Source organism: Leucoraja erinacea, chromosome 6 (assembly GCF_028641065.1).
Source record: "Leucoraja erinacea ecotype New England chromosome 6, Leri_hhj_1, whole genome shotgun sequence".
NCBI lineage: Eukaryota > Metazoa > Chordata > Chondrichthyes > Rajiformes > Rajidae > Leucoraja > Leucoraja erinaceus.
In genome coordinates, this window is record NC_073382.1 from 48569654 (window position 1) to 48596516 (window position 26863).

General features: G+C 45.9%; 1 protein-coding gene across 8 annotated transcripts in view; it reads right to left on the bottom strand.

Moving 5' to 3' along the window:
- The window catches only part of LOC129698092 (gamma-sarcoglycan-like), a 296811-nt gene that overhangs the window by 118259 nt on the left and 151689 nt on the right, over window positions 1–26863 (bottom strand). For 4 of the 8 annotated variants that reach the window (XM_055636962.1, XM_055636965.1, XM_055636966.1 and 1 more), the window contains one exon: window positions 8582–8776. In XM_055636962.1, coding sequence (XP_055492937.1) covers window positions 8582–8773 — 192 coding nt within the window. In that variant the 5' untranslated portion in view covers window positions 8774–8776. The remainder of the gene's footprint in view (window positions 1–8581; window positions 8777–26863) is intronic. The other 4 variants (XM_055636959.1, XM_055636963.1, XM_055636964.1 and 1 more) reach the window with 1 other exon arrangement.

Consider the following 26863-nt stretch of genomic DNA (forward strand, 5'->3'; position numbering starts at 1 on the left):
GGTTTTGTTTCTTCCTTTTTCCCTTCTTTTTTTTGTCTTTTTATCTTTGTGGGGTTTTTTTCTACATATATATATATATTTACATATAGACCGGAAGGTCTATATTCAATGTGTATTTTGACACTGGACTCGTATTGAGGTTATACCTGTTATTAATGTAATCCTGATCCCTATGTATCAATATCATTGTTATGTTTATCATTATTCTTTTTGCTTTGTTTTTTTTCGTTTGTTTGTTTTTTGGAAAAGAAACGAATAAAAAGATTTTAAAAGATAAAAGGTAGAGGTATATAAAATCATGAGAAGCATAGATAAGGTGAATAACAACAGTATTTTTCCCCTGGAAAGGGGAGTCTAAAGGGCCTGTCCCACTTAGGCTATTTTTTAGGTGACTACAGGCGATTAGGCTGTCGCCACATGGTCACCAGGGTGTCGCCTGTATGGTCTAGAGTAGTCTCCTCAGTCGTCCAAAGAGTCATAGTGCCTTTCTGGTCATTGCTGGATTTTCAACATATTCAAAACTTTTCGGCGACAGTGGGTTGATGCCAATGAGCGTAGCTTGACTTCTCCTGATGTAGTTGCTGTCGTAGGTTGTCGCCAGGTGACAAAGGTTGTTACCGGTGCTGACTTCGGTGAATTCCATTGGCGACTACCTACGTCAACCGGCAGCAGGTACCGGCGACTGAATTATCCTCAGTCTTCAGTTGTTACCGACAGAGTCGTGGCTTGTCATAGCTTGTCGCGGGTGGACATAGGTTGACCAGTTGTCGTAGGCTGTCATAGGTGTAGTCGTAGGTGGACGTCGACTAGGCGGTAGGTTGTTGCAGCTTGTCGTAGACATTGTCATAGGGGGGTCCAGTCGCCGTTTTTTCGGTGACCTGCTACGACTATTGCAGTCACCTAAAAAAAACCCTAAGTGGGACAGGCCCTTAAAATTAGAGGGCTTAGGTTTAAGTTGAGAGACAAAATTTTAAAAGGACCAACTTTATCACAGAGTGGATGGTGCATACATGAAACGAGCTGTCAGAGGAAATGGTAAAGGCAGGTACAATTACGACCTATAATGGAAACGTAGACAGGTACATTGAGAGAAAAGGTTTGGAGGGATAAGGTCCAGATGCAAGCTAATAGGACTAGTTTGGTTAAACAATTTGGTCACCATGGACAAGTTGGGCTGAAGGGGCTGTTTCCCTGAGGTATTCTATGACTCATGAATAGTGAATAGACAAGTTGAACTGTAATATATTTTTTTACAGGCACAAAGTGCAATACCCTTGTGGAATAGTTTTTTTGTGGTTAAAATCAATTACGTTGCCATTAAAAATGATGCATATCTTGTATCTGTTCCCCATTTTTTTCAGATTAATTTTGCCCTGTTATCTCACTGTCCTTTTAAACAAGGTTGGCAGTGTATTTTTGTAACTGTGCCTTACTATCCTTCAGCTTACATGGAGGAAATGCAAAATGATTACACAAAGGACATTCTTTATAACTGCTCTGCCCATTCCCACACCGATCTTTCTGTCCTGGGCCTCCTCCATTGCCAGAGTGAGGCCACACTCAAACTGGAGGAACAGCACATCATATTCCGCTTGGGTAGCTCACAATCCAATGGTATGAACGCTGACTGTAGGAAGGAACTGCTGATGCTGGATTACACCGAAGGTAGACACAAAGTGCTGGATTAATTCAGCGGGTTAGGCAGCATCTCTGAAGAAACGAATAAGTGACGATGGAACCCTTCTTCAAACTGACAGTCAGGAGGGAGGGAAACTGGAAGTATGAAATGGTTCAGAACAAATCAGAGCTGGCACTGATGGCCAAGGAAAGGCGGAGCCCACAATGACGCATAGGTCTGAATGTTGAATTCTCTCATTTTAGGTAACTTTTACAACCCCCCCCCCTCCCCGCCGCCAGTTCCACAGTCCATAACAATGTTTCCCTCTTGGGATCACACCGTCCCTCGCCAGTATTTGACCTATCAGGAAATCACTCTGTTGCCAGCCCAGATATGTCCTTGTCTCTTCTTGCTTCCAGCTCCCCCTCTCCCCCCAACTACAATCAGCCTGAAGAAGGGTCCTCTGAACCAAAACTAAAATGCCATACGTTTTTGTTTAATTTCTTGTTTAAAAATATAGATGGGTCAAAATCACATATCCCTCTACCATCCTTTTGTAAATGTAATTACTGTCATTATTACTGAGGTCATTATTTGACAGCATGCATTATTACATGCATTATTACCGACGTCGCAGCGGCCTCTGCAGTCTGTCTGTGTTTTTTTTGTTTTTTTTGTCCCGTTGAGGGTATAGTTTGTAGTGGGCTTTTAAATGTGTATATGTGGGGGAAACTTTTAAATCTCTTCCCTGCACGGAGACCCGACCTTTTCTCTGTCAGGTCTCCGTTGTCGTTGGGGCCTAGCACTGTGGAGCGGCCTCCAACCGGAACGACCTGGGGGCTCAAGTCACGGAGTCTGCGGAGCTGCGGACCTACCATCGTGGAGCTGGCCGGCTTCGGAGTGTGAGTAGTTCGGAGTGTGGAGAGCTGCAGTGGCGCGCGGCTGCGACCCGACTCCGGTGGATGGTGACACCGGGAGCTCGCGGGTCCCCGGTGGGAGACTGCTTTGCAGGGCACCGGTAACGGCGACGTCTCCCGCCCGAATTGCGGGGTTGAGAGTGACCTGGAGCGGGACCTTACATCGCCCGGCGCGGCTTTAAATTGCCGCGGACTTGCTAGCGCCTGCCGGGGGCTTTGACTTTGACATCGGGAGAGGAATGGAGAGCAGGGGAGAGACAAGACTTTGCCTTCCATCACAGTGAGGAGGAGATTTACTGTGATGGATGTTTGTGTAAATTGTGTTGGTGTGTGTCTTGGTTCTTTTCTTGTATGGCTGCAGAAACCAAATTTCGTTTGAACCTCATGTGAGGTTCATATGACAAATAAATGGTATTGTATGTGGTATTGTATTGTATTGTATTATTACTGAGGTCATTATTTGACAGCATGCATTATTACTGTCATTCGTGTGCGGACAGGGCGTCGAAGGCCGAGGGGCCGAAGCGAAGAAATGAAAGCCAAGATACCGAAAAGCCAAATAACCAAACGGACACGGCGTCTAAACGCCAAATAACCGAACGGAAATGATGTCAAATAGCCAAATAACGGACATGACGGGATACGTCCGAGACATGTAATTATGTATAATTTATGTTTTCGGGTGTTGTCTATGTGTGCCTGCGATGCTGCTGCAAGCAGGTTTTTCATTGTCCCTGTGCCTCAATACACTTGTGCATCCGAAAATAAACTAGACTTGACAACTGGAGGCCATAGACTTTAAGTGGTTGTCAAAAGAGACAGGGATATCGCAAAGAAAAAACTTAATGAGTAACTAGGATCTGAATCCAAAGCCTGACGAGGTAGAAGGAGTTTTAATCGTGTTTTTTCTATGCGATTTGGTAAGCATCAGAACTGAAACAGGTTACGGGAGATACATAAACAATGGCAGTAAATCGACTGCTCTTACAGAAAGCATATGGACAGCAGACACTCCACCCCTCCCATCCCACCATCAGTCCAAACCAGTTACCTAATTCCATACAACGACTCCACGGGGTGTATATTCCACAGAGATACAAAGATTACTTGTGAATAGACACAAAATACTGGAGTAACTCAGCGGGGCAGGCAGCGACTCTGGACCAGCGACCAGCGATCACCCCGTACACTAGCAGTATCGTACACACCAGGGACAACCTTCAATTTACAGAAGCCAATTAACCTACAAATCTGCATGTCTTTGGAATGTGGGAGGAAACCGGAGCACCCGGAGAAAATCCATGCGGTCACAGGGAGAACGTACAAACTCTGAACAGACAGTGCCCAAAGTCAAGATTGAACCCGGGTCTCTGGCGCTGTAAGGCAGTAACTCTTCCGCTGCGCCACCGTGCCGCCCTTAATTAGGCCTGAGCCCAATTTATTCTTACTCATATACCAGATTACATCCTAGTTCCAATAGTTTTTTGATTGAATTCTAAATTTTAGCCAGAAGATCAGCACTCAGTAACTCATTCTTTTGCCAGCAATTATTGTTCTTAGCAACGGAACTGCTATTTTAATTAGCTTTTGACATTTTCTACCTGTTATGACTGTCAAGTAGCCTTTCTGTCCCACATGGGAATGAGTCAGGAAGAGATGATAAAAAAGACAATGAGCAGGTGCTGCTTCATAATCTTGGATATACTAAGTCATGCAATGTTAAGGGAGCCACACTCTAGATGATAAAAAAATAATAGAATTACGTTGCAGTTAAATCGGAATCAGAAAAAAGAACCAGAGATTAGTTTGGCTTAGTTTCATTTAGAGATACAGTGTGGAAACAAGCCCTTCGGCCCACCAAGTCCTCTCCAACCAGCAATCACCAAGTACACTAGCACTGTCCTACACACAAGGGACAATTTACCATCTTTACCGAAGCCAATTAACCTCCTACAAACCTGTACGTCTTAGGAGTGAGGGAAGAAACCGGGACCATACAGACAGCGGCGGTAGTCAGGATCAAACCTGGGTCGCTGGTGCTGTAAGGCAGCAACTCTACCGCTGCACCACCATGTGCCATGATAAATCAAAATCTTCATCCCAGTATCAGGTAGTACTCATGAACTGAACTGCAAATGATGGTATGTGTAGGGTAACAATACATGGTGAAGTAGGCGTGTGGTATGCTTGCTTTCACAAGTCGGGGAATTAAGTCTAAGCCTCACCAAGTCATGATAGAGCTATATACTGTCAGACTTTAATTAGACCACCTTTGGAGTATTGCCTGGATTTTTGGTCGCCCCATTACAGGAAATGAATTTGCAGTTTCATGTGGCTTCATGCTTCGGTAACTATCTTGAGCCCTTTAATAAATTTGTGTTCATAAGTTATAGGAGCAGAATTAGGCCATTCGGCCCATCAAGCCTACGCCACCATCCAATCTTGGCTGAAGAAATTGCCAACAGGTTTGGTGGTGACCCAGAGGATTGTGACTGCCCGCATTTCTCATGTTATATTTCCAAGCATTCAAAATGAAGTGTTCATGGCAGGCCTCAATAGCTCCATCTTTGTCATTGGCAGTATTTGACTGGGTTAAAGGTCTTGGCACACTGAAATATAGTACTGTTGGAACAATGATTGATCGGAATCATTTATTATATATTCTGCCACATTTGGGATGGCACGGTGGTGCAGCAGTAGAGTTGCTGCCTCACATTGCTGGAGATCCGGGTTCAATCCGAATGACCCTGTCCCACTTAGGAAACCTGAATGGAAACCTCTGGAGACTTTGTGCCTCACCAATGGTTTCCGTGCGGTTCCGGTGGTTGCCGGTGGTTGCAGGTAGTGGAAGCAGGTAGGGAGACTGACAAAACCCTCTGGGAACCTCCGGGAACCGCATGGAAACCTTGGGTGGAGCGCAAAGTCTGCAGAGGTTTCCGTTCAGGTGTCCTAAGTGGGACAGGGGCATAAGGGTGCTGTCTGCGCACCAGAGTCCGTACATTCTCCCCATGGCTGCGCGGGTTTCCTCTGGATGTTCTGGTTTACCGAGTCTGAAGAAGGGTCTCGACCCAAAACATCACCTTTTTCTATTCTCCAGAGATGCTGCCTGACCTGCTGAGTTACTCCAGCATTTTATGTCTATTTTCTGCTCAGGTTCCTTCCCACATTCCAAGGATGCGCAGGTTTGCAGGTTAATTGGCCGCTGTAACTTGAACAAGTGTGGTGGGCGTGGACTCGGTGGATCGAAGGGCCTGTTTCCATTCTACATCTTTAAACTAAACATTCAGAAATCATCCAGAAATATATATATATATATTGTTCTTCATGTTGCTCTCTACCTTTCACTACTTGCTGTCATGCCGTTATAGCCTCTTACATACAATATTCATTTTCTTAACATTTTTATTATTGTAGCCTGTGTTGTGCATTTTGTTCCACATTTGCATGCACTGCATATGTCTTTGAATGAATGCACCACACGGATGCAATAATACACCACCCATGAGTTTGGAAGGCAGCAGCTGGCGAGATGACAATAGACAATAGACAATAGGTGCAGGAGTAGGCCATTTAGCCCTTCGAGCCAGCACCGCCATTTAATGTGATCATAGCTGATCATCCCCAATTAGAACCCCGTACATGCCTTCTCCCCATATCCCCTGATACCACTATTTTTAAGAGCCCTATCTAGCTCTCTCTTGAAAGTATCCAGAGAACCTGCCTCCACCGCCCTCTGAGGCAGATAATTCCACAGACTCACCACTCTCTGTGAGAAAAAGTGTTTCCTCGCCTCCGTTCTAAACGGTTTACTCCTTATTCTTAAACTGTGGCCCCCTGGTTCTGGACTCCCCCAACATCGGGAACATGCTTCCTGCCTCTAGCTTGTCCAAGCCCTTAACAATCTTATATGTTTCAATGATATACCCTCTCATCCTTCTAAACTCCAGAGTGTACAAGCCCAGCTGCTCCATTCTCTCAGCATATGATAGTCCCGCCATAACCTTGTAAACCCACGCTGCACTCCCTCAATAGCAAGAATGTCCTTCCTCAAATGAGGGGACTAAAACTGCACACAATACCCCAGATGTGGTCTCACTTGGACTCTGTACAACTGCAAAAGGACCTCTTTGCTCCTATATTATATTCCTCTTCTTATAAAGGCCAACATGCCATTCGCTTTCTTCACTGCCTGCTGTACCTGCATGCTTACTTTCATAGATTGATGTACAAGGACCCCCAGATCCCGTTGTACTTCCCCTTTTACCAATTTGACGCCATTTATATAGTAATCTGCCTTCCTGTTTTTGCTACCAAAGTGGATAACCTCACACTTATCCGCATTAAACTTCATCTGCCATGCATCAGCCCACTCCCCCAACCTGTCCAAGTCACCCTGCATTCTCATAGCATCCTCCTCACAGTTCACACTGCCACCCAGCTTTGTGTCATCTGCAAATTTGCTAGTGTTATTTTGAATCCCTTCATCCAAATCATTGATGTATATTGTAAATAGCTGCGGTCCCAGCACCGAGCCTTGCGATACTCCGCTAGTCACTGCCTGCCATTCTGAAAGGGACACGTTAATCCCTACTCTTTGTTTCCTGTCTGCCAACCACTTCTTTATCCATGTCAGCACCCTACCCCCAATACCATGTGCCCTAATTTTGCCCACTAATCTCCGATGTGGGACGTTATCAAATGCTTTCTGAAAGTCCAGGTACACTACATCCACTGGCTCCCCCTTGTCCATTTTCCTAGTAACAGCTTCAAAAAATTCGAGAAGATTATTCAAGCATGATTTCCCCTTCGTAAATCCATGCTGACTTGGACCGATCCTGTTACTGCTATCCAAATGTGCGGCTATCTCATCTTTTATAATTGACTCCTGCATCTTCCCCACCACTGATGTCAGGCTAACTGGTCTATAATTCCCCGTTTTCTCTCTCCTGCCTTTCTTAAAAAGTGGGATAACATTAGCTGCCCTCCAATCCCCAGGAACTGAACCTGAGTCTATAGAACATTGGAAAATTATCACCAATGCATCCACGATTTCTAGAGCCACTTCCTTAAGTACCCTGGGATGCAGACCATCAGGCCCTGGGGATTTATCAGCGTTCAGTCCCATCAGTCTATCCAACACCATTTCCTGCCTAATGTGGATTTCCTTCAGTTCCTCTGTCACCCCAGATGCTCTGGCCACTACTATATCAGGAAGATTGTTTGTGTCCTCCTTAGTGAAGACAAATCCAAAGTACCTGTTCAACTCATCTGCCTTTTCCTTGTTCCCCATAATAAATTCACCTTTTTCGGTCTTCAAGGGTCCAACTTTGGTCTTAACTAATTTTTTCCTCTTCATATACCTAAAGAAGCTTTTACTATCCTGCTTTATATTCTTGGCTAGCTCACCTTCGTACCTCATCTTTTCTCCCCGTATTGTCTTTTATTTATCTTCTGTTGTTCTTTAAACATTACCCAATCCTCTTGCTTCCTGCTCATCTTTGCTACGTTGAACTTCTTCGCTTTAATTTTTATACTGTCCCTGACGTCCCTTGTCAGTCATGGTCGTCCCTTTCTCCCCTTGGAATCTTTCTTCCTCCTAGGGGAATGAACTGATTCTGCACCTTCTGTGTTATTCCTAGAAACGACGCTTGCAATTCTGAACCATGACGTTTGCTACCGTCCTTGGACATCGGACAATTTATTCAACTAACCATTTGTGAAAATGGGAAGCAATCAAGTACAATCAAGTTGCATAAAATGAAAAGGAATTAGGAAGAACGAGGCAAAGAATAAAGCACAGTTTGGGCCAAACGACGGCAAGTGGGACTAGTGTAGATGGGACATGTTGGTCAGTGTGGGCAAGTTGGGCCGAAGTGCCTGTTTCCACACCGTATGACTCTAAGACTCTAGATAGAGATGCAGATACACTCTTGATGTGTGAGCAGGGTGAGTGAAAGGCTAAGTGAAGAGAGGATTAAACGTCTCTGAATCCCTGCACAATTCTGAATACATATTGAAAAAAAACAAATGAACAGACAATACTTACTGTGGAAAACCACATCACTTTGAGAATCCAGATTGTTAATGCAAAATTCACCACCAGGATAATGAGAAGCAGCAGCACAAATAAATAAAGGCAGCGCTTTCTCCAGCCATAGATTCCAATCTTGTAGACATATTGATTCTCAGGTCTTTGTAGGCTACTGCCTTGCGTTGTCAGGTATTGTTCCCGTACCATCTGCTGGCAGAGGCAGAGAAGTTAAATTAGTGGCGTCCCATAATCAAACAAAACGAGTTTAATTTACGGTGGCACAGTAGCACAGTGGTAGAGTTGCTGCCTCACAGCTGCCAAACATGGGTTCGATCCTGACTACGGGCGCTATCTGTACATAGTTTGTACGTTCTCACCGTGACCTGCATGGATTTTCTCCGAGATCTACGGTTTCCTTGCACACTCCAAAGACATACAGGTTTGTAGAGTAATTGGTTTGGTATAATCGTAAATGATCCCTAGTGTGTGTAGATAACGTTAATGTGCGGGGATCGCTGGTCGGCAGGGCCGGCCTTAAGCCGATTGGACCGATTGCTCCCAAGATCGAGTAGATCAACCCCAGGTGGAGGGAGGAGAGAGGGGTGGAGAGAGATTAGAGGGGTAGGGGGAAGGGGTAGACGGGGAAGGGGGTGTGAGGGGGAATAGAGAAGGGGGAGAGGGGGAGGTGGGTCGTTCACTCATGGCAGTCCTCCCGCCCCTCCAGTCGCCGTGCTTCACGCACATAGCCCCGGCTCCACCCCTCTTTCTCCCCGGGGAGACGCAGTGAACACTATAGGGAGGGCTTGGCCAGGGGTTGGAGCGACGTTTACAAACATCGGCCTCAGTTCACACCCGTCTGCCCGGACCCCGGCATCCGCTCCCGCCGCCGGCCCTCTCCCTCCCTTCTATCCTTCACTTCTTCCCTCCCTTCTTTCCTTCCCTCCCTCCTTCCTCTCTTTTTTCCCTTCTCTCATTCTCTCCATCCCTTCTTTCTCTCCCTCCCTCTATTCTCTCCCTCCCTTCTCTTCCTCCCTCCCTTCCCTCCCACACACACATAACACACAGATAACCAACACACACACATCATGTACAGACAACTAACACACACAACTAAGTTAGGATGGGGCAGAAGCCCAAAGGGTAGGATGGGGCTGAAGCCCAAAATGTAATGCCTGGACTGTTTTTTCACCAATGGTTATTGGTTTTCCAGGATCTATTTAATTAAATTACTTTTTTTTTCATTTCACAATCACTAAAACAAGTGGTATTGTAACTGTGTACATTTTAGAGGTGATCTAAACATTTTGTTTGTTACTTGTAGGCTTACATGTATGCAATTTTATATTAAAATGTAGCTTAGATCTGTTTGGTCCATTAAGTCGCAGGCACCTTTTAAGCGCACATTTTGATTACTTTGCATTCTACCATAGAGATATAAAGTCTATAATAGACTGTATTTATATTTCTATGAATCTACAGACCTTGGCTGGGAACCTGGGGCTCACCAAAATAGTTCCCAATTGGGCCCCGCAACTCCTAAGGCCGGCCCTGCTGGTTGGCACATACTCAGTGGGCCGATGGGCCTGTTTCTGCACTGCATCACTAAACTAAACTAGTTTATGGGTGATTGTTAGTATGTGCAGACACGATGGGCCAAAGGGCCTGTTTCCTAAACTGTTTACTAAACTAAACTAAAAACTTTAGAAATACAACATGAAACTGGCCCTTCGGCCCACTGAGTCCACTCTGACCATCAATCACCCGTTCACATTAGTTCTATGTTATCCAAATTTTTCATCCACTCCCAACACACCAGTGGCATTACTTTTACAGAAACCAATTGACATACAAACCTACACATCTTTGGGATGTGGGAGGAAACCGGAGCATCTGGAGGAAATCCACGCGGTCACAGGGAGAACTTGCAGACTACGCACAGATGGCACATGAGGTCAGGATCAAACCCAGGTCTCTGGCACTGTGAGACAGTGGCCGGCCCTACCAGCTATGCCACTGTGTGCCACCCATTCTCAACAGACCCTGCAAAATGGCTATAGTGGGGTTATCTGCAAGGTACAAAATGGTGGATAGGTAAGATCTGTTCATGTATGAAAGGTCTTCACAGGCAGATCCGTCAGCTTCAGGAGACTGGCAAAATAATCAATCACAGGTAACCATCAAAGAAAATAAAACCATAATTCACCATAATTCTCATTGCCCACCATTAATAAAATATTTTCAGCTGAGAGCACAGACGACAATTTTGTAGAGAGATAGTGTTCATCAACACCAAGAACAAGCAACATTATTGCCACGTGGGCCGAAATACAGTGAAAAGCTTTGTTCTGCATGCTATCCAAATATATTATACCTAAATATAATCAAGTCAAACTCAAGTGGAATAAGTAAAACAAAGGTACAGAGTGCTGGTTATAGTTCTCAGCATTGCAGCCCATCAGTTCCAATGTCTGTAATGGGGTAGAGGTGAATCAGACAGTACCCTAGCTTATGGAAGGACCGTTCAGAAGCCGGATAACAGAGGGAAGGAAGCTGCTCCTGAGTCTGGTGGAGCACATTTTCAAGCTTCTGTACCTTCTGCCAGACGGGAGCAGGGAGAAGAAGGGATGACTAAGGTGGGAAATGTCTTTGATTATGTTGTTTACTTTTCCGAGGTAGCATGAAGTGTAGATGGAGTCAATGGTGGGAAGTCTAGTCTGTGTGATGGACTGGGCTACATTGCAAAGTTTCAATGGTACTTTATTGGTAGATATACTCAGATACAGTCAAATTCCTCTTTTACCAAATCACTGCAATATCTTGCTTTCCGATGCAGAAGCATATCAGGTGTCATGGAGATGAGAGAGTTTTTTGCTGACTGGATAGCAGGCAACAAAAAAGCTTTTCACTATACCTCACTACAGGTGACAATAATAAATTAAATTAAACTTCTGTGAGACGTGAAGTGGCTGATAAGGCCAGTGTGGAACCCATATTCTCTACAACAGGTAGTGAGGAGGAGGTAGCCGGGCAGGTGTGTAGTTCGAGCCATGATATGACTCCTCCTGAGTATATTACAGACGTTGGATGGTCATGTTACAGTTATACAAGACTAGACTAAGTGGGACTCCCTGTCACACGGGAGGCCTGGTCCCCCAACGCAACCCATTCCCCAACATAATATTCCACCACTCATGCCTATCCCCCTCCCATCAAATCTACCCCTCCCTGTCCCCTTCGCTCTCTTCCCCACCTTGCCCATCACCCCAGGCCCCTTCTACCCCCCTTCTACCCCCCTGCACTCCACCACCCTCCCTCCCTCTCTTTCCCCCCTCCTTCCCTCATCCCCTCTCCCCTGTCCCTCCCTCATCCCTCCCTCCACCCTCCCTCCATCTTCTCTCTCCCCCCCCCCCCCCCCCCCCATGCTGTGGGCTGGGCCACGGCGCTCCCTCTCTCCGTGTAACGCTGTGGTGCGTTAGGGCCGCTCCCGGTATCCGCGCCTGCGGGCAGGAACCGCTGGAGCGCGGGATCCGCGGCGTCACTCGCCAGGGGGTAGACAGCGGGGCTCAGCACTGCTCCCCCCCATCTCCCTCTACCACCCCATCTCCCTCCTCCCCATTTCCCTCATCCTCCTCTCCTCACTATCATTCCCTGCCCCAGCACCTACCAGGCACGTGGCGTTAGGGTAGGCGGGGTAGGCACTGCCCACCCTGACTAAAATTATGAAATTGCAATTATTAAATATAAATACTAACGGCATGGGAGATCTACGAGATCGATCTCTTAGGTAGGCATAATTCTCCGTTCCTTTCAACCGCAGCACTTGTAACCTTTGAAGGTCTGTGCAGCCCACGTGCCGTCAGCACTGCTTGAAGCCGTCAATTTCAAGCGCAGCTGAAGGCAGCAGAAATTCTGCCTTTGCTGTACTGCCAATGCGCAGCAGCCTACTGCACATGCGCAGCGCGAGTTTCTTGGCGGGATTTTCAAATATGGATTGCCATTATTTTAAGAGTATCTTAGGAAACAAAGAGTGAAGAATGGAGTTTGTGTACCAATAACGTGGTAAGTACATTTCTTGGTGCTTTATGTTTTTAAATACTGTATTTCCCAGGGTGGATGGGGAGAGCTCCTTTCACAGCGTTTGGGGAGTCTGGCCCGGGGTAAAGTTGCGGGGAGGGCAGGAGCTATGTGAAGGAGAGGATCGGGGCCAATAACCCACTTGCGACGCTCCGGGCACAGAGCCACCACATTATGGCCGGGGAGTGAATTAGCTCGGGTGTCTGCGAGTGGCTGACGGGACTGGCAGTGCTCTCCATTTGAAAACCTCTCTCATGCCGCTCGCCGGCCTCACTCATGTCAACCGCTTCCCGCAAATCCTTAAATTCCGACAGCGCGATCAAGGGACCAATTGAGGTTACTCGGCTGTCGGAATTTAAGGATTTGTGGAAAGTGGCTGAGAGCACTGCCAGAGGTGAGTGGGCCGGCAGAAGGCGCTGAAGTGGCAGCCGGTTCTGCTGTCGGGTCCCGGCGGCCGTGCGTAGTCACCCGAGCTGCTTCCCTCTCCAGAAGCGGCGGCCAGTTCTGCTATCCGTGCTCGGCGCGCTGCGGCAGCGGTGAGTGAGTCTGACATGATCTCCGACCCCCTCCTTCTCAACACTCCTGCCCTCCCCGCAACTTTAACCCCTAGCACAGACTCTCCACACACTGTGAAAGGAACTCTCCTTCCAATTGGACCCTTGAATTAGTATTGTCATTCAATAAGATGACAACTGATTCAACGTCCTGGTGTGCTGCCGTTCAGTAATTAAAAAATGAAGGAGATTTAGAAGCCTTGGGAAAATTGAATTGTTACTTTTTAAATTTTTTTACGAAGAGAACAATCTGCACATGTGCGGTTTAAGATTTTATTTTAAAAGCCGGCTGACTGCCTACTCTGAGTAATTACTCACAGCACGTGCCTGGCACCTACTCAGGTCGTAGAGCAGCGCCAGGGCCTGGAACTCGGTCTGGTTCTCGACCCGGCCCTGGCTGTAGGTGGCTGAAGCACTCGTGGACGTGGGCCTCGACGGAGCCGGGCTCACTGTGCTGGGGGCGGGGTATTATGCGCAGTTTTGGTCCCCTAATTTGAGGAAGGACATCATTGCTATTGAGGGAGTGCAGCGTAGGTTTACAAGGTTAATTCACGGGATGGCGAGACTATCATATGCTGAGAGAAGGGAGCGGCTGAGCTTGTATACTCTGGAGTTTAAAAAGATAAGAGGGGATCTTATTGAAACATATAAGATTATTAAGGGTTTGGACATGCTAGAGGCAGGAAACATGTTCCCGATGTTGGGGGAGTCCAGAACCAGGGGCCACTGTTTAAGAATAAGGGGTAAGCCATTTTAGAACGGAGACGAGGAAAAACTTTTTCTCACAGAGAGTTGTGAGTCTGTGGAATTCTCTGCCGCAGAGGGAGGTGGAGGCTGGTTCGCTGGACACTTTCAAGAGAGAGCTAGATAGGGCTCTTAAAGATAACGGAGTCAGGGGATATGGGGAGAAGGCAGGAACGGGGTACTGATTGGGGATGATCAGCCATGATCACATTGAATGGCAGTGCTGGCACGTAGGGCCAAATGGCCTACTCCTGCGCCGATTGTCTATTATCAGCCATGATAGAATGGCGGAGTAGACTTGACAGGCTGAAGGGCCTGATTCTGCTCCTATAACCTATGATCATGGACATTCACAAAGCAGCAATTATTTTAATTTTTCCCTCTGCTCCTCTCACACGATACACTGCCTCAGAACGTAATCAAATGAAAGCAAAGCTCTGAGAGTGCTCTCTTTATAGCTCTGAATCTCCACAGGGGAATTATCATTCACTGTGCTCAGCACATGAGTTTTGACAAGCCTGATTAAATTTCATCACTCTTGCAACTGAATTATTCCAATTTGTTAAACAACTTAATTGTCAGATTTTGTGCATCAGGTGCATGTGTGGACTCTCCTCGGTGAAACCTCACTGTGTTTTTCTTCGTTGCAGTTCCATGCTTCCCTTTTGTGGAAACAGGCTACGTCTGCGCCGACCAACAATCATTCAAACACCAGCAGTATCTGACACAGTATGTAAAATGTACAGGTCAGTTAACCTACAAACCTACACATCTTTGTAGTGTGGGAGGAAACCGGAACACATAGGAACACCACAAGGCTGCGTACTCTCCCCTCTCCTCTACTCTCTCTGCACCAATGACTGCACCTCCACTGTCCCCTCTGTCAAGCTTCTTAAGCTTGCGGACGACACAACCCTGATTGAACTGATCCAGGATGGGGAGGAATCTGCCTACAGACAGGAAGTGACACAGCTGGCGTCCTGGTACCATCACAACAACCTAGAGCTCAATGCTCTTAAGACGGTGGAATTGATTGTAGACTTTAGGAGAGCTCCCCCTCCGATCACCCCACTCACCATCAACAACACCATAGTCACATCTGTGGAGTCTTTTAAGTTCCTGGGAACCATCATCTCCAAGGACCTTAAGTGGGGGGCTACCATCGACTCCACAGTCAAAAAGACACAACAGAGGATATACTTCCTGCAGCAGCTGAGGAAGCACAATACTCTGATCAAGAAGGCTCACCAGCGTCTCTTCTTCCTGAGGAGACTGAAGAAGGTCCATCTGTCTCCTCAGATCCTGGTGAACTTCTACCGCTGCACCATCGAGAGCATCCTTACCAACTGCATCACAGTATGGTATGGCAACTGCTCTGTCTCTGACCGGAAGGCATTGCAGAGGGTGGTGAAAATTGCCCAATGCATCACCAGTTCCTCGCTCCCCTCCATTGAGTCTGTCCAAAGCAAGCGTTGTCTGCGGAGGGCGCTCAGCATTGCCAAGGACTGCTCTCACCCCAACCATGGACTGTTTACCCTCCTACCATCCGGGAGGCGCTACAGGTCTCTCCGTTGCCGAACCAGCAGGTCGAGGAACAGCTTCTTCCCGGCGGCTGTCACTCTACTCAACAACGTACCTCGGTGACTGCCAATCACCACCCCCCCCGGACACATTATTATTTATTCAAATCATTTGCTATGCCGCTCTTCCAGGGAGATGCTAAATGCATTCCGTTGTCTCTGTACTGTACACTGACAATGACAATTAATATTGAATCTGAATCTGAATCTGACAATCTGCCACAGGCAATGATGGTCTAATTCTACACGGTCATTGTAGAGTCTGTCCTCACCTTCTCCATCATGGTCTGGTTTGGCTCAGCCACCAAGCACAGGTTGATTGGCTTGGCATAAATGTAAATTGTCCCTAGGGTGTCCCTCGTAGGATAATGTTAATGTGCACGAATCGCTGGTCAGCGCTGACTCGGTGAGCCTAAGGGCCTGTTTCCAAGCTGTATCTCTAAACTAAACTAAACTAAACTGATGTTAAAACGTCTCTCCCAGATGTGATAAATGTTTGTTTCAAAACGCCAATATAACACATTCATTTGTAGGATGTACAAAGTTGAATACATTTTGGAGCGATATATTTGATATATTTACAAAGCTTTTCAAGTCAAGAATAGAACCTAATACGGAATGGATTATATTTGGAATAATAGTAGAAAATATCAATTTAAATAAAGACCAAAAAGCATTCTTTAATTATTGGTTAATAATTGGAAAGAAATTAATACTTAAATTTTGGAAAAATACAGCTATACCAACTATTAAAATGTGGATTAGGAATATGATGGACATAGCACACCTTGAAGAAATGAGACTCCGACTAATAGATAAATATGACCAATTCTTAAGGAGTTGGTCCCCTTTTCATCGACTTTTTGGAATCATGTGATGCAGCAGTACCGTAAAGATTGCTGATTTCAGGTCGTGGATAGATTTACATCTCCGAACAAAGATTTGAAAATGTCTTTTTTAAGGGTCTTTTTCTCCTATTTCTACTTTCTACTTTTTCTTTTCTTCTATACACACTTCACGTTTTTCTATTTTCTACTATCTATTTTTCCTCTTTTTCTTCTCTCTATTTTTTTTGTTTTTTTTACTTCCTTTTCAAAAACATAGAACTAGAGGTTGTACATAGAATGTATTATGTTATGACATAGTTGGCACCTAAAATTAGGTACCACTGTATTGTTTTGTACTGTATTTACTTCTAATAAAGTAAACAAAAAAGAAACACAAAAAAAAAAGTTGGGATTAATGAGACTCTGGATAAAATACCAGCAATTTATTTTGCTCCACGTTCACACAAGTCTTATGTTATCACATTTTCTCATCCACTCACTTGGGGCATTTACAGAGGCCGATTAATGTACAAACCCGCACGTCTTTGGGATGTGGATAAAAACCGGAGCACCCAGAGGAAACCCACGGGGTCACAAAGAGAACATGCAAACTGCACACAGACAGAACCCATGGTCAGGATGGAACGCGGGTCCCTGGTGTACCAGCTCCGCCATCGTACAGCTGTATTTATTACTTCTGCTGTGGATTTGGAGGATAATAAGGAATGACTGCTGCCTGGTAAAGGGCAAACAAGTACATCTGGTAGAGTTGCTGCCTCACAGCGCCAGACACCCGGGTTTGATCCTGACCTCGGGTGCTGTCTGTGTGGACTTTGCACATGCTCATTGTGACTGCGTGGGTTTCCTCTGGGTGCTCCGGTTTCCTGCCACATCTCAAAGACGTGCGGGTTTGTAGGTTAATTGGCCTCTGTAAAATGTGCACAGTTTAAATGTAATTTAATATGTAGGGAGTGGATGAGAAAGAGGGACAATGTAGAACTCGTGTGAACGGGTGATCGATGGTTCATGTGGGCTCAGTGGGCTGAAGGGCCTGTTTTCATGTTGTATCTCAAGACTAAACAAAACTAAATATTGCTGTGACAAAGGTCAAAGAGCCCTGTTAATTATGCACATCTGTTTGACAGAATGTGTGTCGATATCACACTGTTAGATAATAGATAGCCTGTATGTTAAACTAACAATGGGATTTATTAGAGATGGAGAGAGGGGGGGGAGAAGGAGAGGGGGAGGGGGGGGGGGTGGGGGGGGGGGGGGGGGGGAGAGAGGGGGGGGGGGGGGAGGGGGAGAGAGAGAGAGAGAAGGACAGAGCAGAGCATGCTTGAGGGGTCAAACGGCCCAGCCCAGCTCCTAATTCACACGTTTGCAAGTGCCTGATTTGTAATAATGATTTTTATTTTATAGAGTACAGGTGCACAACCTTTTATCTGGAGTTCCAGAAACCGAAAAGCTCCGAAAACCGGCCATTTTTTCCAGATGTCGTCTGCGCACCAAAGCTCGCGTTTGGCGCCAAACTTGACCCAAAACGACCCACGGTCAACCCAGGTCTGTACTACTGTAGCGGCTGCCTCCTCCCTGGAGACCGGGAGACGCTTAAACATCTGTAAATCATTGCTTAAATGTTAGTCAGTTAGTTTGGAGTACTTTTATGTGAAGGGGGGTGAAGGGGTAAACTTTAATTCTTAGTCCCCTACCTGGTCGGAGAGGCGGGGAGCGGTCAATGCCTTACCGGGTCGCCGTGCAGTAAGCTCCGCAGCGCTGTGGCCGGTGGGGCAGCGGGCGGCGCCGGTTGCAGCTCCGACCCCGGCAACTCTACCCCTGGCTGCGAGGCCTCCAAATCCAGCGCGGCCCGCGGCCGGACGCCCCAGCTCCGCGAATGTCGGGAGTCGGCGGCATCGCAGCGCTGGGATACCAGCGGGGTGCGGGCAATGCCTTACCGGGTCGCCGTGCAGCAAGCTCCGGAGCGTTGTGGCTGCCGACACACAACATCGCGGAGCGTCGCTGGATTTGGAGCCGCGCAGCCAGGGGTAGAGTTGCCGGGGTCAGAGCTCCAACCGGCGCCGCCCGCGGCCGGACGAAGCCCCCAGCTCCGCGGCTCCAAATCCAGCGACGCTCCGCGAATGTTGGAAGAAGGCGGCCACAGTGCTCCGGAGCTTGCCGCACGGCGACCCGGTAAGGCATTGCCCGCTCCCCGCTGGTATCCCAGCGCTGCGATGCCGCCGACTCCCGACATTCTCGGAGCTGGGACGTCCGGCCGCGGGCCGCGCTGGATTTGGAGCGCCTCGCAGCCAGGGGTAGAGTTGCTGGGGTCGGAGCTACAACCGGCGCCGCCCGCGGCCGGACGGAGCCCCCAGCTCCGCGAGGTTGGGAGTCGCTGACCAGGTAGGGGACTAAGAATTAAAGTTTCCTCCTTCACCCCTACACCACCACCACATAAAATCCCTCCAAACTAACTGACTAACATTTATGCAATGATTCTCCCGGTCTCCGGGGAGGAGGCAGCTGATCCAGACTTTTCAAGCCGCCCGCGCTACCTACCTAATCTACGCTAAAAATCTTCCATTCTGAAATCCGAAAATGTCCGAAATCCGACAAGTGTCTGGTCCCAAGGCTTTCGGATAAAAGGTTGTGCACCTGTACTCGGTTTACATATCTGTTGTGCTGCTCCAGGTAAGATGCTGGTTTATACCAAAGATAGACAAAGATACACAAAGTGCTGGAGTAACTCAACAGGTCAGGCAGTATCAATGGAGAAAATATGGGGTGGCACAGCGGTAGAGTTGCTGCCTTACAGCACCAGAGACCCGGGTTCGATCCTGACTACGGGTGTAGTACAGAGATTTACGTTCTCCCCGTGACCCCATGGGTTTTCTCCGGGTGCTTCAGTTTCCCCCCAAACTCCAAAGATGTGCGGGTTTGAAGGTTAATTGGCTTTGGTAAAGATTGTAAATTGTCCCTAGTATGTAGGATAGTGTACGAGGTGAACGCTGGTTGGCGTGGAAACGGTTTCCCCCACTCTATCGCTAAATTAAACAACACTAAAAAGGATGGATGAAGTTTCCGGTTGGGACCTTTTCTTCAGACCCTTTTCTGTATTTATTTATACATGGCAAAACACTGTCGGTCCTTTTTTATTTATGAAGGCCAAAAAGAAAAGTTAAAGCATCAGCCATATTTTCTCCTCCAAAATGAGCTGAATAAGAGATTTGTCTCAGGTTCAAACAGATCTATTTGCTTATCCCTACTGGCTGTGCAGAGGGCAATAACCCAACAGCCAATTTGTACCGGACCCTTCTGTGGATTCAACTCTTTTGTTATTTAATTACTGAATCTCTAATTAACATGTGCAAACGGTGAACAAGGAAATCAAATATTTTATTGAACCGTTGCTGAGTGGGAATGTCAATGTCTGCACTGCATGCTAACAATAAACAAGGTAACACATCAACATAAAATCAGTCTGATGCTTAAGATAGATACAAAGTGCTGGAGTAATTCAGCAGGTCAGGCAGCATCTCTGGAGAAGAGGATGGGTGACGTTTCAGTTCAAGACCCTTCTTCAGACCCTCTTTGTTTCTCCTGCACTTTGTGTCTTTCTTTGATATGAACCAGCAGCTGTGGTTCTTTGTTTCTGATGCTTTGTTAGGTTACTTTATTACAAACAAAATTATTCTATTATATTCTCCCGACCAAAATGTTCTCCAGAGATGCTACCTGACGCGTTGAGTTACTCCAGCACTTTGTGTCCTTTTTGTCGAGGTACTTTCTTATTGGTGTCTTGTTGTTGTAGGTTTCTTGACACAATTGCCAGGCTAGGGGTATGAAGGGTCAAACTAAACCAAAATGGCCCAGCAATTTACAGAAACCAATCAACCTACAAACCTGAATGGCCCACTATGTCCGTGCCGACTGGCGATCACCCTGTACACTAACACTATCCTACACACCGGTGACCATTTACAATTTACTGAAGCCAATTAACCTACAAACCAGTATGTCTTTGGAGTGTGTGAGGAAACCGGAGCACCAAGAGAAAACCCACGCGGTCACGGGTAAGAACATACAAACTCCACACAGACAGCACCTGTAGTCAGGATCAAACTCAGGCTTCTGGGGCTATGAGGCAGCACCTCTGCCGCCTCACCATTGTGCCCACTATGCTGTTATGTCATTTATATATCACATCTTATTGTTCTTGAAAGAATATAAGCTTATCATATTTTACTGCAGCAGAGAAATATATTCTCTTGTCACTGGGAATCTACACATTCATTATTCCCGTAATCTTCTTGCCAAAGTAACGTTATTTTTTCACAGACATTGTGATTTTATTTTTAGAAGTTGTGTATTATTTGGTTCACCAAGAATATATTCAGTGAGACCTTACAAATCTTGTTATCAGAGTGATGCAGCATGATTACGTACAACAAATCAAGGCCGATAAACATGTCTTGATATAAGCAGGCTCATAAATAAAGAGGTTCATCATTCAGTAGTGTGAAGGAATTACAATAAGGGATTTTTTAAAAAAGAGTTTTGCATGTTTACACCTTATCTACAAATGAAATTTACTGTTTAGTTTAATTAGTTTAGTTTAGAGATACAGCATGGAAACAGGCCCTTCGGCCCACCGAGATCTGAGTCCGTACCGAGCAACAATCACCCGTACAATAGTTCTATCCCACACAGTTGGGACAATTTACAGAAGCCAAGTAACCTGCATGTCCTTGGGATGTGGGAGGGAACCAGAGCACACAGAGAAAATCCACGCAGTCACAGGGAGAACGTACAAACTCCACTGAGACAGCACCCATAGTCAGATCGAACCCGGGTCCCTGGCGCTTACGGCAGCAACTCTACCACTGCACCGCAGTGTCGTCTGTATCCACCTATCACTTGCCAAGTTTTGTGTCATCCCCCCCACCTCTTTTCAAGCTTTCTCTCCCCTCTGCTACACAGTCTAAAGATGTCTGAACCTGAAACAACACCTCTCCATGTCCTACAGAGATGCTGGCTGACCTGCTGTTACTCCAGCACTTTGTGTTTTTTTTTGTTCACCAAGGGTGCTTTGTGAGAACTGTTTAATACTCTGCACGCGTACACTTTGGTGGCTGAGAAATAAAAAGTGCAGAACAGAAGGTCATCTGTCAGAGGTTGGTCTACAATAGGGTCAAGAACAGCCAATGGGACAGAATTCTGACACCGCAACTCCAAGGTCATCACCAAACTCGCGGGACTTAGATTCAGCACTCATCTCTGCAATTGAATCCTCGACTTCCTGACCAACAGACCACAATCAGTGAGTATAGGGGACAAATCATCCTCTACGATAATCCTCAACACTGGTGCTCCGCAAGGATGTGTTCTCAGCCCCCTTCTTTACTCCTTGTACGCTCACAACTGTCCAGCCATGTACAAATCCAATTCAATGTACAAATTCGCAGACGACATCACCATTGTGGGCTGGATATCAAATAATGATGAGATGGTGTACAGGAAGGAGATTGAGAACCTCGTGTCCTGGTCTTGATTCAACAACCTTGGTATACAGTGATGGTACCAAAGTAGAGATAAGTTGAAAGCTTCAAGTTTCAGGGAGTAAATATCAGCAGTAAACTGTCCTGGACCAGCTATATCAAAGCAATGGCCAAGAAAGCACACCAATGCCTCTACTTCCTTAGAAGGCTTAGGAAGTTCTGCATGTCCCCAATAACTCTCGCCAACTTCTGCAGATGCGCAAAAGATAGCATTTTATCGGGATGCATCACAGCGTGGTTTGGGAACAGTTCCATCCAAGATCGTTTGAAATTTCAGGGGGTTGTAGACGTAGCCCAGACCATCAGACAAACCAATCTCCCTTTCATCTACACCATCTGTACGTCACTCTGCCTCGGCAAGGCCACCAGCATAATCAAGGACTGGTCTCATCCCGGTCACTCCCTCTTCAAGAGGTACAGAAGTGTGAAAACGCACACCTCCAGATTCAGGGACAGTTTCTTCCCAGTGTTATCAGGCAACTAAACCATCCAATCATCCACTAGAGAGCGGTCCTGACCTACCATCTACCTCATTGGCAACTATCGTTAATCAGACTTCACTGGACTTGATCTTTCATTGAACTTTAGGCTTGTAGGTTAATTGGCTTCAGTAAAGATAGCAAATTGTCCGTACTATGTAAGATAGTGCTAGTGTACGGGATGATCGCTGGCCAGCGTGGACTCGGTGAGCCAAAGGGCCTGTTTCCGCACTTTATATTTAAACTAAACGAAATCTCAGGAAGGTGAACTACCTTAAGATTTAAAGAGATGTATCAACAGCCATCTCCATCATCAAAGACCCTTACCACCCATCGCATGACATTTTCTCCATCCTCCCATCTGGGAAGAGGTACAGGAGCATTAGCTGCAAAACCAGCAGGATGCTCCTCAGCTTCTTCCCACAGGCTATAAGACTGTTAAATGGACTTTGCCCCCTGCCAAGTATCGCGCACAAACCCCCACACTGCAGCAGAGCCACTGTTGTGCCGCTGCCGGTCGGAACGGCTGTTGAATGTTTAGTAGAGTGTTAAATTTGTTCATGATACATGTATTTTTATTTCTATTTATTTTTTCATGCACACTGAATGGACACTGGTTGAGCAACGTTTTTTTGTTTCCTCTGGGTATGCGAATACTCAGGAAATGACAATAAAGATATACAATACAATACAATACAAATAAACAACATATATGGTTTCAACTCTTTCACGAACAGAACAACTACAGAGTAAGTATGGCACTGACAAGAACATTCATTAAAATAACTCATCTTGGTATCCTGCACATAATGGTAATTCATAGGTGCTCACGAGCAAAATGCATCTCAAGGTCATTAACATTTCCACACAGGATTGAATGAAATACTTCCCTTCACCTTATATTACAGGAACTCAATCCAGAAATATGTCATTTATTATGCTTAACTTGATACTACATAAATTATTAAACAAAAAACACTGGAAAATTTATGATTTCAATTTCAGAACAAATCGTTATTAGCAGGGGGATAGAATGGGAGGCTTCAGATTTGATAGTATGATTACTACAATAGAACAATGAACTCAGATTGGATTAGATACCCTCTATTCTAATACTAGGCTGACAAACAATGAGGACACATCAGGAATTATTTCATACAAAGGTTATTACTATTTGCTGTGACATATTCTGTTAAACACACTTCAAGTTAATGAAACTCTTAAAACAAAAGAGACAAAGTGATGGAGTAACTCAATGGGTCAGGCAGCAACGTACCACTGACCCAAAACGTCACCGATCCCTTTTCTCTGGGTATGTTACTTGACCTGCTGAGTTATTCCAGCACTTTGTGCCTTTTATTGTAAACCAGCATCTGCAGTTCCTTGTATCTCCTTAATGAAACGCGACTTGGATTCTGTATTTCTCAAAGCCAAAGGCTTCCACTTTTTATGTATATTCTGTTTTGTTAACGGTTTCAAAAAATGATTATTAAGAAAAAGCTGACCCAAGTCCTTTGGTGACTTAGGTAACATTTTAGAATCTAATTTAACACGCAATGCAGATAACAAAGAAGACAGCAGCAACAGCTTTTAACTGGACTGGATCTGGACAACCTCCAATCTTTCTCAAAGCGGTGACTATTTCATTGCAAAGCTAAAGATATGTAACACAAATATTTTCAGACAATCCAATTCACTCTCTCAAAGGGCTTTCTCACGGTGCGACCTGACACAAGACTTAACAAGAGTTTAACATCGTGGGAACCTCCTGCGATAACAGTACGGCATTCGTGGACCACCGAGGACCTCCGTGGCGCTAACGGCAGGTAGTCGTGTAACTTTGTAAGGTCGGGAGAAAATTCAAACATTTTTGAATTTCTCCAAGAGTGACTTGAGCACTTTTTGGTGAGCGTTGCAACATTGTATGAACGCAGATGCCAGTGCAATATCCGTGCGATATCCGTAATGACTCTTGCGGGTACCGTGGGAACTCCTGCGAACGGTAAACCCAGAAGCTTGACAGAGGGGACATAAGGTGAGTAAAAAAGGTGGTCTCAATATCGCCAATGGACCATGTGTCCATCGAGGACGTCCCACCTAATTGTCATTGTTTGAGAATCTTTTTCACAGTAAGACTTGCAGAGATGCCTCTCAGAAAAGCGCAAAGAAAGGGGTCAAAGAAAGTCAGAAAGTTTTTAGCCATGCAGGTAAATGAGAAGGAGACTCAGCAAGAGAGACAGGTGGAGAGGCAAGAGGAGATGCCAGAGATACCACTGCCTGTGGGCTCCTTGGAGCAGGGAGAGGGTGATCAAGGTGGATTTGAGATTGCCTCCCCAGTAGCTGTTGCCTCCCCAATAGCCTCAGCAGACGATAACATAAAGGGAAGATGGCAGAAGGTAAGGCCATATAACTTCAACAGGGAACAAGAGGGGGAACTGGTGGAGTGGTACCAATGCAATGAGATTCTCTATGACAAATCCAGAGAGGATTATAGAAATAGGGAGAGAAAGCGCAACCTGCTGGAGACGAAGGCTGCGAAGTATCCCGGGTGCTCATGTGAGTATCTATAACAATATATTAATTTATGTACAGGAGAACAATTTAATGTTATCCATGATTTAAAAACATACCATGCTACAGATGTAAAAGTGCTGTTTTTGCAGTTACCTTTAATTTATCTTATAAGTCTGTCTGTTCCCTGCAGCTGCAATGTAAAAGTAGTGGCAGACAGCTTTTACACCCTCTTTGTTTGAAGTAGGAATCATGTCTCTAATACAGCGCGTCAATGAAAATAACAACCAGCCTGTACTCGAACCAACTTTGTATAGGCATGTCTGCAAATGAGCCAATTCTACGAACGGAGGATATTTATATAGTGTGTGAAAAAAAGTGACATAATTTGTGCCACGTGATTAACTACACTCCAGTCCACGATGTTCATTCACGATTAACGGGAAAGATCGGGAGACGGACAAGTCACTCGCACAAATGACAGAATTGCCGAGTACCGTGGGAACTCTTTATCCCCGTTATATCGTGCGGAACTCGTGCTGGACCACGACCACTTCACTCTGGTGACATCTTGCGTCAAGTCGCACCGTGAGAACCGGCCATTAGGCTGTAACAAGGCAGGAGTGTCACATTTTGACAACCAGAGCACCCTTGTTAATCAAGCATCTGTCAATCTCCACTTTAAAAATACCCATTGTCTTGTCCTCCACAGCCATCTGTGGCAATGAATTCCACAGATTCACCATCCTCTGGCGAAATAAATTCCTCCTAACCTCCTTTCTAAAGGTACGTCGTTATATTCTGCGGCTGTGGCCTCTGGTCCTAGACTGTCCCACTAGTGGACACATTCTCTCCACATCCACTCTATCCAGGCCTTTCACTATTTGGTAAGTTTCAATGAGTTTCATCCTTCTAAACTCCAGCGAGTACAGGCCCAGAGGCGTCAAAAGTTCAGGTAAGAATTTTATTGTTCTGTTTCGATACATATGACAATAAAAGCTCTTGACTCTTGACAGTGAATAAGAATTTTTAGATCGCATGATTTCTGCTATTACAATAAACAATAAGAATCAGAGGGAATAAGATCGTCCATTATTAATGTCTTCTGAGTCGTAGAGTGCCGTTGGCCTAACTTGTCCATGCGACCAAGTTGGCTTTTGAGTTAGTCCCATCTGTCTGAAGAAGTGTCCAGACCCAAAACAGCACCAATCTATTTTCTCCAGAGATGCTATCTGACCCGCTGAGCCACTCTTGTATTTTGTGTCTATCTTTGGTAAAAGCCAGCATCTGCAGTTCCTTTCTATTACATTTTATCCCATTTTCCTGGGTATGTCCCATATCCATCTAAATGGTTTTGACCCATGAACCTGTCCAATTGTTTAGTTTAGTTTAGTTTAGTTGAGAGATACAGCGTGGAGACAGGCCCTTTGGGCAAGTGAGTACGCGCTGAGCAATTGTCACACATACACTCGTTCTATGTTATCCCAGTTTTGCATCCTACAAAATAGGAGCACTTTACAAAGGCCAATTAACCTACAAACCTGCACATCTTGGGAAAGTGGGAAGAAACCAGAGCACCCGGGGAAAACCCACGTGATCACAGGAAGAGCATAAATTCAGAACAGACTGTACCTGAGGTCAGGATCGAACCTGGGACTCTGGTGCTGTGAGGCAGTAACTCTACCGCTGAGCCACTGTGCTGCCCACTATCTTTTAGTTGCTGCCTCCAGGTACAATTACAGGTACAGTTTACAGGTACAGTTGAATTTATTGTCACATGTACAGAGAGAAGGCTTTGTTGCGCGCTAACCAGTCAGTAGAAAGACAATACATGATTACAACATTGGGAATAACATTTAGTGCAAGGTAAAGCCAGCAAAGTCCAATCAAAGATAGTCCGACAGTCACAGTAGAGGTAGATAGTAGTTCAGCATTCCTCTGGCAGCTTGTACCAAATACCTATCATCCTCTAT